Source organism: Periophthalmus magnuspinnatus, chromosome 15 (genome assembly GCF_009829125.3).
Source record: "Periophthalmus magnuspinnatus isolate fPerMag1 chromosome 15, fPerMag1.2.pri, whole genome shotgun sequence".
In the NCBI taxonomy this organism is placed as follows: domain Eukaryota; kingdom Metazoa; phylum Chordata; class Actinopteri; order Gobiiformes; family Gobiidae; genus Periophthalmus; species Periophthalmus magnuspinnatus.
Genome location: NC_047140.1, coordinates 16,613,744 through 16,632,800, shown reverse-complemented (window position 1 = coordinate 16,632,800; position 19,057 = coordinate 16,613,744). Strand labels below are relative to the sequence as shown.

The 19,057-nt window shown below is 41.0% G+C and overlaps 1 protein-coding gene across 1 annotated transcript in view; it reads left to right on the top strand.

Moving 5' to 3' along the window:
* Positions 1 to 19,057, top strand: part of LOC117382974 (adhesion G protein-coupled receptor A3) — a 368,539-nt gene that overhangs the window by 230,260 nt on the left and 119,222 nt on the right. Inside the window, exons 13-14 of the mRNA XM_055227043.1 lie at positions 1,614 to 1,824; positions 2,106 to 2,323. Coding sequence (XP_055083018.1) covers positions 1,614 to 1,824; positions 2,106 to 2,323 — 429 coding nt within the window. The remainder of the gene's footprint in view (positions 1 to 1,613; positions 1,825 to 2,105; positions 2,324 to 19,057) is intronic.

The window sequence follows — 19,057 nt, the reverse complement described above, 5'->3', positions numbered from 1 at the left end:
GCCAGACACCCCATATCCCCATACCCCAGTCTATATAAGACACAACTGCACCACTATCTGAGACCTATTTACTCTTTCTTATATTTTACTACTTTTTACAAGCAGTGAAACAAAGGGGCAAGAGATAAGGAGCACACACACATAGACAGGAGAGACAAGGGAGGTCTTGTTTAAGTTAATTAAGAAATTTGGCAGTTTTTCTTGTTGACATTGATTGCGCTGAAGCTCTGACTAAGCAGCTCCCCATTAAGTGTAAGGCCATGTGCATTTGTCTTCCCTGCCTTCTATATGGGCTCTGCTCCTCTCACTGGGGCAGGGGGCGGGTGATGAAGTGCACAGCTAAACTAGACCTTGTTTGGGACCCTGCCACTCCAAATGCATTCACTCTATAATGTATGTACAGTATCACCATTAACGATGCTCAGGAGTACAGGGTTGTAATGAGTATTTTGAGGGGTTTAACTGAATTTCTTCCATAATGTGTAACAGGGGCTTGGTTGTGTTTATCGTGGGTTGTGTTTAGGATCCAAAATTGGACAGTACTGACATGGCGAGCACATTGAAACACATTTTTGATGAGTATTTGTCAAATAAATACTGCTGACTTTGTATGAACTGGGATAAACTATCATCTCACCGCCACTGTGTATGGAGTGAATGAATAATGTGCAGAAGTGCAAACACGGCGTGGAGCATCTGGAAGAGTTGATTATTATTAACCTTGGGACTAAACTTGGACTAGATCAGGACTAAACCTGGGCTCAAACAAGGACCAATCTATACATAAACTGGAACTCATGCATTTTTTATCCATAAACAATTTGTAAAACTGTAAATGCATTCTGCACAATGGTTATTTTAATATACAATTTGCATGGTAGCTTATGACGCAGTACCTATTACTATTTAAATCTGCTGTAAGAACTTGAGTTATTGCTAAAAACATGTGTCTTGCTTTGGTGCCAGTCATGACTAGCCCCTCGTTGGTCTCCCTCTGGTGAACAGGGGGCGTAGACTCAGGAGTCTCTGTGCCAAAGTTCCTGCAGCTGTCATGGAGCAAGCAGCACTTCTCCACAGGCAGGATGAGTTTCATTTATAGATTTTGAAGAGCACGGAATATGGACTTTAATTTGATACTTTTATGAGGAGTTTTTTATATGTTTGGCTTGGAGTTGGAACACTAATTGTCCAGACTGAGTGTGGATTGGCTGGGAGAAGGACACCTGGTTTTACCTATGAGCGCCACTATTACACTGGCCCTAAACAAAAGTTGCTGTGTCTGTTTGGGTCTGATTTGAGTCGATGTAAAGGAGATAAAGGCAGACTGATTGTCACTTTAAATCACGGCTGCAGTGTTGATGTGCCCTCGAGCTGAAATGGTAAGAACCATTTCCACCTCTGCGGCAGGGAGCCTGACCAAATCGGCGCACTAGAGCGCTTCAAACGTGATTCTCATTCCCCTGGTCACTGGTGTTGTAAGCTCGCTGCACACCTGGAGAGGAGAGCTGCCTTCCATAGAGCTTTTCTCTCAGCTGGACTCACTTGTATCCCTGCGCATTTTGGGGACATTATTAATTTTTATTCCCTCTCTCTTGTTTTTGTTCCATCCGCAGAACTCAGTGGCAGTCGCCTCTATCCATTTACCGCTGGCTGGTACGCCTATCTCCTCCTCTGCGTTGCAATCTGTTGATAACTCCACTTGCAGGCTGCAGTTTATCGTGTTTCGCAATGGGAAACTCTTCCCCTGCACCGGGAATTCTTCAAACCTCGCGGACGATGGCAAGCGTAGGAGCGTTTCGACACCAGTTGCTTTCACCAAATTAGGTAAGAGGAAATCCATTTTTATCGCTGTGCTTGTGATGTCAACGCTGTGCTGTGGACGCGTGGACTGTGCATGCATGGAGACTAGAGCAGTGCTTTCTGCGCAACATGTTGTCTTTGCGATCCGACATGTGTGACACAATTGAATGTACAATGGTGCCACTGCGTAAAACTTTACTCACATGACATTTAAGGCTTGTTTATGTTTACGCACACGCTGTTTGCCCGTGTCCCTTCTTTCCCCGCTTGTGACTGTGTCTGTGGCGGACTTTCCCCTCTCTCAGATGGCTGCAGCAGCCTCCGGAGCGCCGTGCACTCCTCCGTGACCATCGCTCTGAGGCACTTCGCGCTGGGTGTCGACCCCACCGCAGCCTACTGGGACTTTGACCTGCTGGATGGCCACGGCGGCTGGAGAGCAGAGGGCTGCCACATAACGGGCACCGGGGGCAATACGAGCACCATTCACTGCAGCCTGCACCACAACAACTTTGCTGTGCTAATGGTGAGTAGTATCCATCCATCCACCTCCCACCACCTCCTCCTCCTACATTACCACTGCTTAGGGCCTATTACGGATCAAATGCTTTTTCTTCTACTACATGGGAGTCACGTGTTGTACGAAGCCCTTCATAGGGGACGTTAAAAGCTTCCTTATTGTTGCTCTCCAGCGGAGGGGAAGGATTTGTCTAATGCGCAACGGGGATTTATTGGCTTTGGAGTAAATTCTATCCTGGAAATGAGAAGTTGCGTGGCTCTTGGTGTAGCCTGCTGCCACCCAAAAGCTGAGGGAGCGAGGGGACGCAGGCAGCGGCTGTGAGACAGCGGCGCTGCACGAGCGGGGACGCTGCTCATGTGGATTTGGTTCCAAACAACGGAGAACGGAACACGTTGGGAGTCGTTTAACTTCGACGCAGCGGAGATGCTTCGTTTTTCTTGTTCTTCGTCACCCCTGCTCTGTTCCGTCTCCACGAGGATGATCACCAAAAGCGCAATGGCATCGCGTCGCCCTGTGTCTACTCCATAGAAAAAGCACGCTCCCCGCGTCTTTTTGGATGCAAAGAAAACCTCCGGATGTTTACCGAAGAGTGGGATGCGTTAGACTGGGAGGTCAGTTTTTTAGTTACCGCATGAACTAAGTCTTGTGTCATGAGTTGATCTGATTACACCTGAAGCTACTGTGTCGTGTGTGTGTGTGTTGGGCAAAAAAAAAAGCCGCATAGGAATGAGTAGAGGAATAGAGAGCGCCATAGGGGTGCACACGGGGCTGTGCGAGTGCGCCTGTGGAGAATACTAAACTGCTGTCAGATGGATAGCAGATGTCACGTTGTCATTGTGTTTCTAGGGAGCTTGTTGAAGGCGTGCGTGTGCGTGTCACTGTGTAGTAGCCTCATTTCAAGTGCCTGTGTTTTCTGAAACGTTGTTATAAACCAAAAACGTCTCGTCTGTCCGTCTGCGTCGCTCCAGCGCTGTGTAATGTGTGGTGAATTGGATTGCTTGGTTGCTTGCTTGCTTGCGCGTCTTGCTAATGCAGTCACCACACCCGCCTGGTCTCTCCGCAGTGCCCGACAAAAACGACCCTTATTTACGGGCTTGTGACATCACTCCCCCCGTTGACCTTATCCCAAACCCCTCGCGCTACACTGACCCCCGCTTTATGGGGTGCCTCATGCCCCTAGACCTGTTGCGTAATGGTTTTTTCATGTCCAAGTACCTGGGCGTTTGACTGGCTACAGGTTGACTTTCAGCTGAAGTAAATTCTTTTGGATAAGCTCTGTAGATGTGTTAAAAGTCCATGTTAACAAGTTGAAAAGTTACCAACTGCAGTTATATGCCTCCGAGCTGTGCCTCCTCTGCAATGTCTCCACTCCGAAAGCCTCCCCCCAGTTCTACTAAGACCTGGTGATAACTGATAACTTATCTTAATATTGCGCGACATCAGCAAAGGAGGCATCTGCGGTGAAAATCTGAAGTTATCTCAGATTGCATTGCGTTTGTTATATGTGACAAATGTATGAACAGGATGCCCGTTCTGTCATCACCATTATTATCACGCTTGTGTCTGTGCTCTGTCAGTCGGTGGGTTCGTTTGCCAATAGATCGATCTACCCATGCAGTGTTTCTGGTTTCACCATTTAACCCACTGCTAAAATCACTATCACATTGTAACGAATGTCTTTTGCGAAGGAAGTAACCGGGCAGTGGATGATAAGCAGCTGCCGGTGTGACTGTTTGAGAAGAAGGCAGCTCCTAATGCTGTTCTTTTTTCTTTTTTTTCTTTTTTTTACTTTTCCTTGGATATGTTCATCACACACACACATTGTATTAGAATAAGTGAGTTCATTATTGAGTTTAAGCCAAGTGGGTGAGATTGAATTATAAATGGCAATAGAATATTCACGTATGGATATTTAATTGGTTCCTGTTCAAAGCTCTGCATATATCATACGTATACTTGCCCACGCGTATGTCTATAAATACATCTATATTACTGTCCTGTTCCTACTAGTATATATATAAGAGAGCAGAGAAAGGAGAATCTTCTCATTAAGTACCATTGACTTGGGTGTCTAAAAGTGCATATCAATTTCAAATACATTTTCAGTTACTGGTGTCATTGACAAATTGCGTGCTGCATCCATTTTACTAAGCGAACTTGTTAGCGTGGATATTTTTAGAGTAAAGTCACCTGCCGTTTGAGCAGTGGTAGAAGAAGTACTGAGTTGTGTTACTTAAGTAAAAGTACAGATACCAAAGCAAAAGAAGACTCAAGTAAAGGTGTCACATGAAAAAATCTACTTAACTAGAAGTATTAAAGTATTCAATCATTCAAAAATGTACTTAAAAAGCAAAAGCATTTTACACATATTTTGAGTTCTTCAAGGCTTCAAAGGTAGTGATTTTGTATTTTCTGGCTTTTTTTATTGGTATATTTTTGCTCAAACTATGAATGTGTTTAAAATAAGCCCTCATCATTTTTAAGAGCAGAAAGTACACACCTGCTCGCAAATGTAGTGAAGTAAAAGTAAAAATATCCACTTAGTTCAGTAAAGTACAGATATTTATATATTTTATACTTAAGTGCAATGCTTTACTACTTTTACTTCATTATGTTCCACTACTGCACTTCGGAAATTCCCTTGGTACAATGTATTATCAGTGGTTAAGGATCTGATGTTCAAATAGGGTTAGCATCAATACCTGGCAATGTTTGTAACTTGAAGTAGTTGGTTTCATTGATAGTCTGCTCGCTAAATTCTTCAAGGATTTACTTGTAAAACTTGTCATGCATTTTCTTGTCTTTACTTTTTAGGGGTTTTGAGACATTTTCAAACGCAGTGTATCTGAAATGTTTTGTGACATTTTGAGTTTGTCCCATGGGTTCAAAAGCTGGCTCATATATATATACTAGGTTTGTTCTACTATCTGATACTATCTCTCAATTACGTTTTGGTTGAGCTAACGTACCAACAATTCTTTAACTGCCTACTTTCATTTGAGGGCACTTGTAAAAATCTATAATTTGCCTTTTATGTGAAACCGCTGTATAGTATTATAGAGCTCGAGCAACAAAGCACTACAGTCTTGAATTACGCAACAAAACCATTTCAAACAATATGATGGGTTTTAAGAAGGGATGTGTGAAAAAGCAGCTGCAAAATCCTGTTGATTCTCCCATAGTCAAATGTTATGAGAGAGGAGGATTGTACAAAGAGGCGGCCCATATGCTCACGTCTCCAGGGAGGTATAGGGTCTGTGTTTAATGAGACTGTTTTGGATAGATAATATTGGATCACAAAGAAACGACTATGGGCTATGCAGTGAGAGAAGTACTCGTCAGAACGCCGATTCGATATAGGGGCTGTGTTGTGTGATATGACTTGCAATATTTGAAATTCAAGAATGGAGGTTTTGACAATGCATAGGAAAAGTTACACAGTATAACTTTAATTATGGTCTGTTTTGGTTGATGTTGTATCGGCTGGGATGTTTCACAGCATGACATCGCACTGATCTGTTGTATGTTTATTCATTTACAGGTTTTTATTGCCAAAACTACCTTGATAAACACGCATTTTTACTGTAAGCTGGGTCGCCTCTCCACAGATCTGACCTGTAACTTGGACTGGTGACGTTGCTTGTCTCCATGAAGATAGATATGTGTTGTGCTGTACTGTGAAACATTCCTGGCAAAGCATTAACATCTCCATTGAGAAGCATTACACATTGCAACTTTATAAGAGCAGTCTAAAAATGTTCTGATAATCTGACATAAATCTACACCAAATGTGGGAGGAACCATATTTTTGTGGTTGTGCGGTTTTGTTTACTATTCCTGATTTGAAATAACTTTTGTATTTGATTGGTTTTGTACAATTCTACTGCAACCAATGGAACGAATGTCGTATTATAGTGCCATCACAATACAAAAATTTCAAGTTTGATTTCGATATTACGCAATAAGCTCGATACCGATTGTGATACCATGATAATAATAAAAAAAAACAACAACTATCTATTTAGACAATAGAGTGTCATTTTCAACATCACACAATAGCACTTTCTTACCATGTGATCTTACACTTGTTCTGATACAGTTCAAAATCATCAAGAAAAGGTGCATTTCTACCCTGCGAATGTGACTTTTTCAGATACTTCCTCATATGAGTATCTAATTTCAACACTAGTTTTACAATCATGAACTGTTTTGTAAATGGATTGTACACTAGACACATAAAGGTGAAACCAAAACAGCACAAAGCACTCGTTGTTATTATAGATTGTCAATGAAGCTTTACAAAGAGAACAAGTAGAGACTGTAAAGAAGCCATTGCCAAGAGCTACAGAACACACAGTCACAGAATGTTTCTAAAATGCCTGAATAATCCTGAAAGTATGAAAAAAGAAATCAATTTTAGATTTGTGAGTTTCATAGATTGCATTGCGGTCCATAGTAATTGCCGTACACTGTGCCTCTGCTCTCTCGCTATGGCTGTGTGATCAGAATGCCAAAGTGCTGATTTGGGACAAGCGCTATGTAAAAAATCAACAGCTTTTGGTCCAGATTATTCCCCCTCTCTTCCTATCTCTCTTTCTTTTTCGCTTCCTTTCCACCCTTTCACTCCCTGGCACCCCCCCTCTCTCACCATTCTCTTCCTTCCTCTCCCAAACTCTTTTCCTCTCTTGTTTTCTCTGCACCTCCTTCTCTCCTTTCCTAGCCGTATCTCCTCTCCTTCTCCGGATTATTCTCTCTCAGCCCTCCCCCTCTCCCTCTCTTGCACTCCTTTTCTCACTCTGTATCTCTCATCGTTCTCTTCCTTCCTCTCCCAGCCTCTTTTCCACCCTTGTTATCTCTTCTCCTTTTTATTCACTCCTTCCCTAACCTTATCTCCTCTTCTCCTTTTCTTCCTGCTTTTAAAGATTATACTCGCTCTTCCTCTCTCTCTCTTTCTCCTGTTTTCACTCTCTACCTCCCTCTCCCCCCTCTCTCACCATTCTCTTCCTTCCTCTCCTCACCTTATCTTCTCTCCTGCTTTTCTCCCTCCTTTTCTTTATCCTACCCTCCTCCCTCCTCCTTTTCTCCACCCTAGCTTTGCCCCCCCTTTCTCCCTTTCTCTTACATTTCCCTCTCTCATCATTCTCTTCCTTCCTCCCTGCCCCCCCTTTCCTTTTTTCCTCCATTGTGCTCTCTTCACCTCCTTCTCTCCTTTTCTAGCCTTATCTCCTCTCCCCCTTTTCTTCCCTCACAGTATCCCTCACTCTCTTTACCCCTCTCTCTCATCATTCTCTTCTTTCTGCTCCTTTTTTCCTCCCTTGTTCTCTCTTCTCCTGCTTCTGTCCTTCCCTAGCCTAATCTCATCTCCTCCTTTTATTTATCCTTCTCCAGATTATTCTCTCTCTCTCCTCCCTCTCTGTGTCACTATCTCTCCCTCCCTTTCTCACTCTCTATCCTCCTCTCTCATCATTCTCTTCCTTCCTCTCCTTACCTCATCTTTCTCCCTCCTTTTCTCCACCGTAGCTTTGCCCCCCCCTTTCTCCCTTTCTCTTACATTTCCCTCTCTCATCATTCTCTTCCTTCCTCCCTACCCCCTCCTTTCCTTTTTTTCCTCCATTGTGCTCTCTTCGCCTCCTTCTCTCCTAGCCTTATCTCCTCTCCCTCCTTTTCTTCCCCCACAGTATCCCTCACTCTCTTTACCCCTCTCTCCCATCATTCTCTCCTTTCCTCTCCTCGTGTTATCACCTCTATCCCTCCTTCCTTCCTTCTCCCCCATTCGTTTTCTCTCCCTTCCTCTCTCTTTGGCCTCTGCAGTGTTGTCAAATAGGTTTTAGAATTTGAAACAGCGGGTCAAATACCGGCAGTCACTAGTCATGCAAATGGAACAGAACTGGGTCACGTATTGACAGGATTTCAATTGCGCTTGGCTAAACTGTTTGGAAAGCTCCTCTCCCCTCTGCTGTGTCTGACAGTGCAGCTGCGGATTTCAGCACCACGGACAGTTCCCATGTATTTCCCCCCCGCTCTCTCCCTCTCGCAACTACGGCTGAATGGTTTATTGAAATCGACCCAAAATAAAACTTTAAATGGTCAGAATTAGTAAATGCAATTCATTAATATAATTATTAAAGGTCCCATATTACACAAAATTGACTTTTGTGAGCGTTAAGCCATGTTATAATAGTGTCACCTCATAAAAAACATACCTGGAGTTGTGTTGTGTTTCATTCATACATGTTTGAGTAACTCTTTATTATTAGTAGTGTTTCATCTCCAAAGCTCAAAATGCTCTGTTCCACCTTGTGATGTCACGAAGCAGTAGTTTTCAAGTTAACAGCTACATTTTACCTTTAATTTAGTAGAGATTGGCAACTCCGGTGTTGAAATTATCCATATGATTCTAGTGAAGGTGTATGGAGTTTAAAAACACAACGGAGCACTTCCTGTATCACCACATGACATCACAAGGTGGAGTGTTTTCAGTTTGAGAGAATAACTCAGCCTAAATATACAGAGTTTGTGTGTTTAATGTGAATTTTAAAAAATCGTTCCTTTTAATATGTTTTTTAAAGCTTCACTGCGTAACTTTTCTAGCAGAGGTTTCTTCACTTACTGCTGTTCCTGAAGATGTGGTTGTTTTGCCTGAATTATTCCACAGTGTTGCATTAAGTCAACACGCATCCGCTGCTCGCCTCTCCATAGAGGTCAGGTTACAGGTCAGATCTGTGGGGAAGCAACTCCTACTCACAGTAAAAAGATGAGTTTATTGCCACACTGTGCAATATTCTTAGTAAATTTCGATCATGGAGACAAGCAAGTAGCGTGTTCCAAATGTTACACAGTTCAGCGTAAAATAATGTAACAAAAGTGATTTCCTCATGGGGTCGTGTTATGTATAAAATCTGCAAACTCTAGCACAGACGTCTACAAACATGTTCTGAAATACACTGATTCTTGTATTAGTTTAACAGCTCGAATTTCAGTCTTGCTTCAAATGTTAATGCCCCTAGACATGTTTGAAGTATTACTGTGATTGGATCTGGATTTGAGAAATATTAATTGCAAATCTAATCGCAAGTCACAAAATGTATCAGGAAAGAAAATGGAGTTCACATATTTTGCCAATATCAGCCAACACTATTTTTAGTGTCTCTTACCTCGTCTTCTCCTTCCTTCTTTCCCTTCCTTCACTGGTCGTCTTCTCTCCGCTCAAACCCATGTTTCCTTGTCTCCTCTCCTATAGCTTTATCTGTTCTTCCTCTGCTGCAGTCTGATCTGTTTATCTCCTCTCCTCCTCTCTTCTCCTTGTTTCCTTTTCTAGCTTCTCATCTCCCTCCATCTTTCCTCTTCTAGCCTTGTGTCATTTTTCTCTCTCTCAGCTCCTCCGTTGTTCCCTTCCCTTTCTCTCCTCTTCTAACATTATCTGCTTGCCTCCTTCCATCCCTCCGGGCCTCCTCTCATCCCTTATTCTCTCCTTCCCTAGCCTCCTTTCCTAGGGTCAAATGCAGAGGGCAAATTTCCCTATGGGGACAATAAAGTCTACCTGAACCTTAAACTTTCCTTGTCTCCTGTCCTGGTCTTGTCCCCTCTCCTTCTTCCCAGCCTTGTCTTTTCTCCTATTTTCCTTCTCTCCATCCTAGCTGTGTCTCCCCATCTCTTTTCCTCCTTCTTTCCCTCCTTCCGTTATCTTTGTCTCATTGTCTCCTTTCCTCCTTCCCAGCCTTTTCTCTTCTGGTCTTTTTCTTGTGTCCTTCCTAGCTGTGTCTCCTCATCTCCTATGTTCCTTCCTTCCCCCCTTCCTCTCCTTTGCTTCATGTCTCTTCTCTTCTTTCCCAGCCTTTTCTCTTCTGCTCTTTTCCTAATCTCCTTCCTATTCTCATCTCCTCTTTTCTCCCTACTTCCTATCCTTTTCTCCTTTCCTCTTTTCCAGCTTGGTCTCTTTTTCTCCTCCCCTCCTGTCTTCTCGCCTTCTGAGCCTTTTCTCCTCACCCCCCCTCCTAGCCTTGTCTCCTCATTTCCTCTCTTCCTTCCCTTCTATCCTTCCTAGTATTGTCTCCTTTCTTCTTTTCCCTCCCTCCCTCCTTCCTAACACTGTCTCCTCATCCTCTCCCCTCCTTCCTAGCCTTGTCTCCTCATTTCCTCTCTTCCTTCCCTTCCCTCCTTTCTATCTTATCTCCTCGTTTCCTCTCTTCCTTCCATTCTCTCCTTCTCTCCCTCCTAGTCTCATCTCCTTTCCTCTTTTCCATCTCCTCTCCTCCTTCCTTCCCTCCCTTGTATCTTTGTCTCCTCTTTTCCTCCTTCCCAGCCTTGTCTCTTCTGATCTTTTTCTTGTGTCCTTACTAGCTGTGTCTTCCTTCCTTCATTCCCTCCTTCATCTCCTTCTCACCTTGTCTCTTCTCCTCCTTCACAGCCTTGTCTCCTCTCCTCTTTTCCTTATCTCCTTCCTGTTCTCATCTCCTCTCCTCCTTCCTCCCTACTTCCTATCCTTTTCTCCTTTTCTCTTTCCCAGCCTTGTCTCCTTTTCTCCCCTCTCTCCTCCCTCCTTCCTAAAACGGTCTAATCATCCCCTCCCCTCCTTCCTACCTTTGTCTCCTCGTTTCCTCTCTTCCTTCCTTTCCCTGCTTCCTACCTTGTCTCCTCGTTTCCTCTTTTCCTTCCCATCTCTCCTTCCTAGTCTTGTCTCCTCTCTTCTTTTCCTTCCTTTTCTCCTTCCTAGCACTGTCTCCTCATCTCCTCCCCTCCTTCCTAGCCTTGTCTCCTTCCCTTCCCTCCTTTCTACCTTATCTCCTCATTTCCTCTCTTCCTTCCATTCTCTCCTTCCTAATCTCGTCTCCTCTCCCCTTTTCCTTCTCTTCCTCCTTCCTAGCACTGTTTCCTCCTAGTGTCATCTCCTCATCTCCTCGTTCCTTCCCTCCTTCCCGGACTTGTCTCCTCGCTGCCGACAGTGTGGAGCGGGAAAGGGGGGCTGACTCACACGTTTACAGCAATGCAGCTTCATCATCTGTCTTCATCTCCATGACAGCCCTGAGCCCGGGACACTCAGACCCCTCCCATCCCGGAAACGACTCCCCCCTTCCCCCCCAGTCTCCTATGTTACCCCCCCCTCTCCCCCCTTATACGGAGCCTACAGGTTTCTCTCCACGGCAACATGTTGTATTTAGTTGAATTAGCTGCTGGCGAAAATAAAAGACAAGAGATAAGAAATAGGTTGGATGTTATCGTTTTTTTCTGTCTTACGTAGGGCTATTTTAGTAGCCGACCAGCCGGTGATTCATTTTCTAATAGTCTATTGTAAAAAATACATTATTAAAAGGTTGTATATCCACTGATCTGAAAGTTGGTGGTTCAAATCCCGCTCTCAACCTCGAAGAACATCATTGGTTGAGCGATCAGATCCACTGACCCACAGGTTGGCGGTGCGATTTCACTCCCACAGATGATTACTGTAGTTGTGTCCTTGGCCAAGACATGTAACCGTCCTCGTCCCTAGTGTCTGCTTACCCTGGTGTGTGAATGGGTGAGTGGTTCCTTGATGTAAAGCGCTCTAACTGCCTTGAAGGTGGAAAAGCGCTATATAAAAATGAGACCATTTACCATTTACCATATGACGACTGAAGGCTTCTAAAATAAAAAATGTATTAAGAGTAGATTGAAAACCCATCTCTTCTCCCTGGCATTTAATTCTAGCTAGGCGGGATATCTTGGTGTTTTATTGTTTTATTGTTCTTTGTCTATGCGCTGTATTTTCTGTACATATGTTTTTGTTGACTTTTGTGTGAAGCACTTTGGGCGGCTTAAGTTGTATTGTAAATGTGCTATATAAATAAATTGGATTGAATTGATTATTTCTCATGATTAGTTGATTAATCATCGCAGTGCTCGTGTTATGGTCAGTGATATTGTGCAGTCGTTTTCAAAGAGGATCATGTGACTTCAGTGTTTCCCGCAGTTTTATACTGAGACTACAGTGACACAAGTGATCTATATTTTTTAGTAGTGTGATCACAATACTGCATTTTCCAACTTTATTTGGAAACTAAGGACTAGGCTAGCTATTAAAGGCCTATATCAGTACCAGATTTCTTTTTATTAATGAACAACTTTAACAGAAAATACTAGTAGTTTCTTTTTAGCATGTGGTCTTATACTAATTCTAATGTAGATCTACCATAGTCTTCTCTGTTATAGGAAACACTGGACTTGGAGAAGCAGAGTGCACCATATTACTGCTAATGGGCCAATGGAAAACAGATTTGACTAATTGGTTAAGATATACTATTCCCATCTTTAAAATGCCGCTGGGGCAACCTGTCAGGAGCAGTGAGCACCACGGTACATCGCCCGGGGACCCAGCTCCAGAGCGAGGCTTGGTCTAAAGTACTTTAGCTGGAGGATTATGCCTACTGTGCACAGTTTTGGATAGCTGGGAGAAACCAACAATGGAGTGTTAGCTGTAGCTTCTTAGTACAGTAACAGCTTTCTAGTTGCTTTGAGACATTATATCTGCTGTTCTCTAGTGAAAATTGTTGTTTTATAGGTGCGCTGTGTGATATTTCTGGTGGAGGGTCTGCTACCTTCTTGTCTCCATGGATGTATGATTACTTCACAGTTAATGTTTTATCTGTAAAATGTACTTTTAAATGATTTGGTTCATAATTGTTATCGTAAAAAGATTATATTTTCCTCCTTCTTTGCTCAGGCCTTAAGGCGTTTCTTGTGACTGGGCTCTCACAACAGCAAACCGCCCACACTCATCAACCTCTCTTTGTAAAACAGGCCTAGTATCAAACAAAAAAAACAAGCCAGGCTAAAACATTGGACCTATTATTTGTACAAAACACAGTGAGATATAAAATGTGCCAAAATGTTATTGAAAACACAACACAGCCCTATAGTTATAAACACAAGAACCAGAACAATTAATTATCGGCGAATAATCAATAGTTTAACAAATTGACTAAAAAAGGTTAGTTCTGTTAATCTGTGTCTTCTAACGTGACTACCAATGCACCACTTTGTAATAACCCAACTCAGTTTAATAACCCCACGCCGTGTTTTAACAATACCAACATGTGCAACTGAACAAATGCAAAATTGCTAAGTGTAATGCCAGACAAACACGAAGAATGGTATCTTAAAATGGAGCGGTCTGATTGCTTATTGAAGTTGGTAGAGTTCTTTTTAGTTATAATGGTTCTTCTTAATCTGCTTTTCAGATACACAAATTATGTTACAAGAATAATAAGCTCTTGTTTTTTCATTGTTGGAGACTAGAACATGATTACAACATCCCAAATTCATGCTTTATCCAAAAGATGAAATTCAAAATTGGCCAGACTAAACCAATGAAAGATAAATCATAATCTCTCTAGTTTTAAATAATAATGGTTTTATAAGATGTCTATTCACAAAGCAACAATATTGTTTGAAAAGGTAGATAGATCCAATGCTGTTTGCTCAGTATATCGTTTTAAATGGCCCATATTACATTATTTCCTGATTTGTTATAATGTTGTCAAAAACATTATTCATCAAACACTTACCTGGAGTTTTGTTTTGTTTCATTCACACACGTTTAACAAACAAACCTGCATATTTAGGCTGAGTTCTTTTCCTTGTGATGTCATGTGGTGATACAGGAAGTGCTCCACTGTGTTTTTAAACCTCATAAACCTTCACTAGAATCATTTGGATCATTTCAGCCCAGTCTAAAACGTAGCTATTAGCTTGAAAACTACTGCTTCATGACATCACAAGGTGAAACGGGTCATTTTGAGCTTTGGAGATGTAGACAGACTAATCATAAAGGATTACTCAAACATGTGAATTCCAGGTACACAACTCCAGGTATGATTTTGAGGAGGTAACAACATTATAACATGACTTTAAGCTCACACGACTCTATTTTGTGTAGTATATGACTTTTAATATTGAGTGAGATAACAGGATGGGATATTTTTCCACTTGAAAATGCTTCACAAATGAACAATTATTTGGATTCAATTTGAATATAATCCACCAGTCAATAATACATCTAATGGAGTGAATATGAATATTAAAAAAAAACAACAACACGCATCTAATTTGTGGTTGCTATTAGATATGTTGCTTGTGTTTTAATAATAGAATTCTGCTCAAAGTCCTGAAGAATTGGCAAAAACTGAAATATGAACTGACAGACTCATCCAAGAATCACAGTTTAGAGCATGTTTGTACAACTCTAAACTACAGGGACAGTAGTTTTTTTAGTAGGATAAGACAGTTTTGTTATTTATGGAGTAAATTATGGGGCATTAAATATTTGCAGCTTTTGTTATTTGCTAATTGCTTACATTCTTGTAGCCATAATAAATCTGTAATCGAGTCAATTTCCAGGTCAAATTGCTTATTTTCTATTACACAAACATACTGGTGTCTGTGAAAAATGTTAAATTGTAACAGAATAATATCACCTCCTTAATACAGTTTATATTGGTGTTACGGTGCCAGCTCAGGTGTAAATGACTCTGGCCCCTTTCCATGTGCGATAGCGTGTGCGCCTGTGTGACAGTGTGTGCCTGTGTGACCGTGTGTGTATGTGTGTTGTGTTTAATGTTAGCTCACAGCTGTCAGACACATACTAGGGGGCAGCGACGTGCTAAATCCGCCTTCTGTGCTGAATGTGCTGAGCTCCTGCCGCTAATAATGACAGAGAAAAATCACTGTGTCACTGTTAAGGCTGGTGTGGTGTTGCAGGGATGGCCAATGCAATCTGAATTGACTTCGATATTCAGTCATATTTAATCGCTAATGATATGATTGGGTTTTTTAATGATGAAGAAGAAGAAGGAATCCTCTGTCAGTAGAGGGAAGACATTGGGTGTTTGTGTTAAACTCTGTGTTGTATAAATCTATGAAATCAATACCGAAAGCCAGATTTATTTTGTTTTTAAAAAGAAAAAAAATATATCAATGTGAGGACAAAAACATGTATTTATTTTTCGGCTCTGTTCAGGCAATTAGAGCCCACTCACACTAGGCCTTTTGAACCGTACTGTGCTCGAGTGCAAAGCGTGGTGTTCCATGGCCTGCGCTCACACCTGCACAACTGAATGGTGTTTGTTTACAAATCATGCAGTAGTGCTATCACTTTAGAGAAAATTTAAATAGTGAGGCAGATGTGAGTCCTGCTGTGACGCACACTCCTCTGTGACTTTATGGATTTAACAGCAGTGTGTAGGAGCAATTGTTAAACAGGAGACGAGGCTTCAAAACATCTGTCTCTTTCCATGGTCCTTACTGAAGGTAAGTGCAGATTTGGAGCAGTTCATTCATTTTTTTTCTTTTATCTGCTTCCTCTCCCCTCACAGAGTCCTAACTGTGCCGTACCTGGGCATGGTTCGGTTTTACTCACACTGGACAAACATATTTCACTGTAGGGTCTATCCGTGCTTGGGCGTGGTGCGATTGAGCTAGTGTGAGCGCACAATAAAGCATTATTCATCGTTCAATAGAGACACGCTACTACTTGGCTCCACTCCACTAAATAAGCTTCTAGTGCAGTGGTCAACTGGAAATGTGGGGCAAAAGCTATGTGTGCATTTAAAGTATGTTTACATGTTTGCTACTTTGTGTACATTGCACCATTATGAAACTGGTGACTCTATGGTAGTCATGTTGACACAATACAACAAAATCTTCAGTCGGAGCAAAACATTAACGTAGAAATCCATAGATGAGGTGCATTGTAGTGTGCATGCTGTTGGTGAATCTGATGACTTTACTTTAGTGAATAAATAGCTTGAACATCAGTCTTTCTCTGCTGAGTCTAAGTCTGTGCGGCTTTGTCAGTATTGACTCATCCTCTCAAATGTGCTGCGAGAAGTACAATGCAAAATGGAAACATTACTTTCACAATGACTTCTAAAATATGTTCTCTTCGGAAAGTCTGAAAGCTTTTGAATTATTGTGTCATTTTTGCATCCATTCGTCTGCCTCATAAAATCCCTAATCACAATCATTTCTAATACAGCTGTCACAATATACAATCACTTCTAAGAAATGTTCAATGATTGTAAGAATAAACATTCATGTTTTTGTCACAATTTTTCAGACAATGTGGTACTTTCACAATGTCTGAAAAATCACCAGTCCAGTATGTTATAGCTTCAAGAATTCAGACTTTATGCATGCTGAAGCAAAGTGAATATAAAACCAAAAGCCATATAAAAAAAATAAAAACTCGTTTGCTTCCACAATGATCTTGTGTATGAAACTAGTTCTTTTGATTATATTGTGACCTCAATGGACCTTGACATCTCTACTAGCCACTCAAAGCTTCTTTACAAAGGGCAGATATAGATTTGATTTTCTTGTGGAAAAAACACAACTCCCCTCTCCTCATATTCAAAACACCATCAACAAGAAACATTGACCTTTATTGTTTGTCACTGCAACCATGACAACATCAGTGCACAAAAGAAATAAACCATTATAGCATTAGATGTTAATACCCTCTTCAGCAAACTTAACTTTCCATTTATTGCCCAGACAACTTCCCCCGAAAGCACAAACTAATCAGGACGCTACTGGCCTGATGTATGGGGCTTTACATTGTCTCGAGACATCACCAAATCTTAATAGTCTCGTCCATCACTAAAATGGCCTCCCCAAAGAATGCACGAAAAAAAGCAACTCACAACAAGATCATTTAGAAAGCATTATTGTGAAGTTTGGGAATAGTTTAATTATTCAAAGTCTGCCTGTATCTCTGGAGCTAAGCATTGTGGGTAATATACTGCATGCATGTAGGTAATTGAAGGAACTTTGAGAATCTCTTTCTTTATAGCCACATTGTTGACTATATGGGCTCATTAGTTGCAGTCAAACGCAGAGCAGACAGAAATCTAAGACTGTATTTAAAGTTTGTTACATAAGGCTTAGACAGTGTGTTTGGCTCACTTTGTGGTCTATTCATGCCGCAGACGTTTCTATTGTTGAAAGTTTGGTGTATTTTTGTTTCATGATGTGAAAAATCTGTTGTTTATACTATCCAAGTTCTTTCGCAATTTGAACATTACATACATTGAAGAAAACCATTATAGGTTTAATTATATTTTTTGTAGTGGATAAATTCATGTCTGAATCTTTGAAGCTGTATCAAGCAATATTTTCAGAGTACCCCAGTATTGACCTTATCCTGGATGTTGCTGTGGGCGCCACTAGACCTGTCACGAATCACGATAATACATTTTGAAGTGCGATAAATTGGCTTGCGTTGCGAGACCTCCTCTGGACCTCAATCTGCCGTACATCTCCATCTCAAAGCCACTCACCACTCCTTTGAAGATAGTGAGGTACAGATTTTAGCCAAAGAAAAGAAATGGTTTGAGAGGGAGTTAAAGAGCCAGTTTTGGAAAAGACAATCCATCTTTGAACAGGAATGGGGGCCTTAGACATTATTTATTTTTATTTATTTATTTTTATTATTTTTATTATTTATTTTATTATTTATTATTATTTTTATTTATAACTCCATCCTCAAACCTATAGCTAAACAAATGAAACAATAGGGCGCGCCAGTATGTTAATGTGAGAGCACCCATTAAGGGCATGAATGATTATGCTAAGCATGACTCAGGCACAGTTCACACTTAGTGTAGCTAATTAGACCTAGCTAAACAAACAGAAGCTGTAAACAATAGCTGTTTACAGATTCAGTGTAGTTAGCTCCTCCCTTCAGATAGATATCAGGCAGTGTCCACTAGCAATCTGACCAGAACTGAAGAAGCGCTTGGATGAGCAGTGAAATGTTTTCACTCCTACAACTTTTTTGTCCAGTTGATAGATTTGAAATTTTCTTTTACTAAAAATGCCAAAGTGAATATAAACGATAAAGGACAAAATTGAAACCAAAATACAAAGCAGAATTATCCCCCAAAAAGTATTCTAAATGTGTTTTTGTGTTGTACAACAAATGTTAATAAAACACAAACTGCAATAAATAAATAAATAACAGAATGCAAAACATAAGTAGTTAGTTTGCATCTCTAATAAGCAATAGAAGTTCATAGTTCAACAGCTCAATCATTGTAGTACAGCAAAATAACCAAACTTTTCCCAATAGTGCAAGGAAAAAGTCCCCATGATAAATATTTACCCCCAAAAATGATTGTTCCATCTGTCACGTATTGAACAATATGTTGATATAGTATTTATCATGACAGGCCTAGGCACCGCCATTGTCATTCATGTATTATTTTGTATGTGGCTGCTGATCAGCGAATAAGTTCTATACAAACCAGAAAGAAGTTTTAAAGCCTCCCAGAGAATCCGTGCAGTGTTGACTTGTTGGTCACATGAACATTGAACATTTTACACAAATCAACCTACTTTATATCATATTTTAGTGGCAAAACTTTTCCCAAATTGTCAGTTGAAATGAATGGTATTCCAACTTAACCTGAAGTGCCACCACAAAGAAACAGTTTAGTAGCATTTAGAGTCAAAAGTGGGAAAGGTGGAATAAGGTGAATAACTATAAGGGATGTAGGTATTATATTGTCAACAAAATAACATAGGAATAATTAAAATGTTGAGCATATTGTATGAAAATTGTCAAAATATTGCCAAAATACTTATAGAAATGTAACCTTCCAAACAAGGTTAAATCAATATTCATGTACTTGTGTGTTTATATGTATTCACTTTTTGCTTGAACTTTAAACAACAAGACATTTATAGGCACATTCTAGCACATTATGA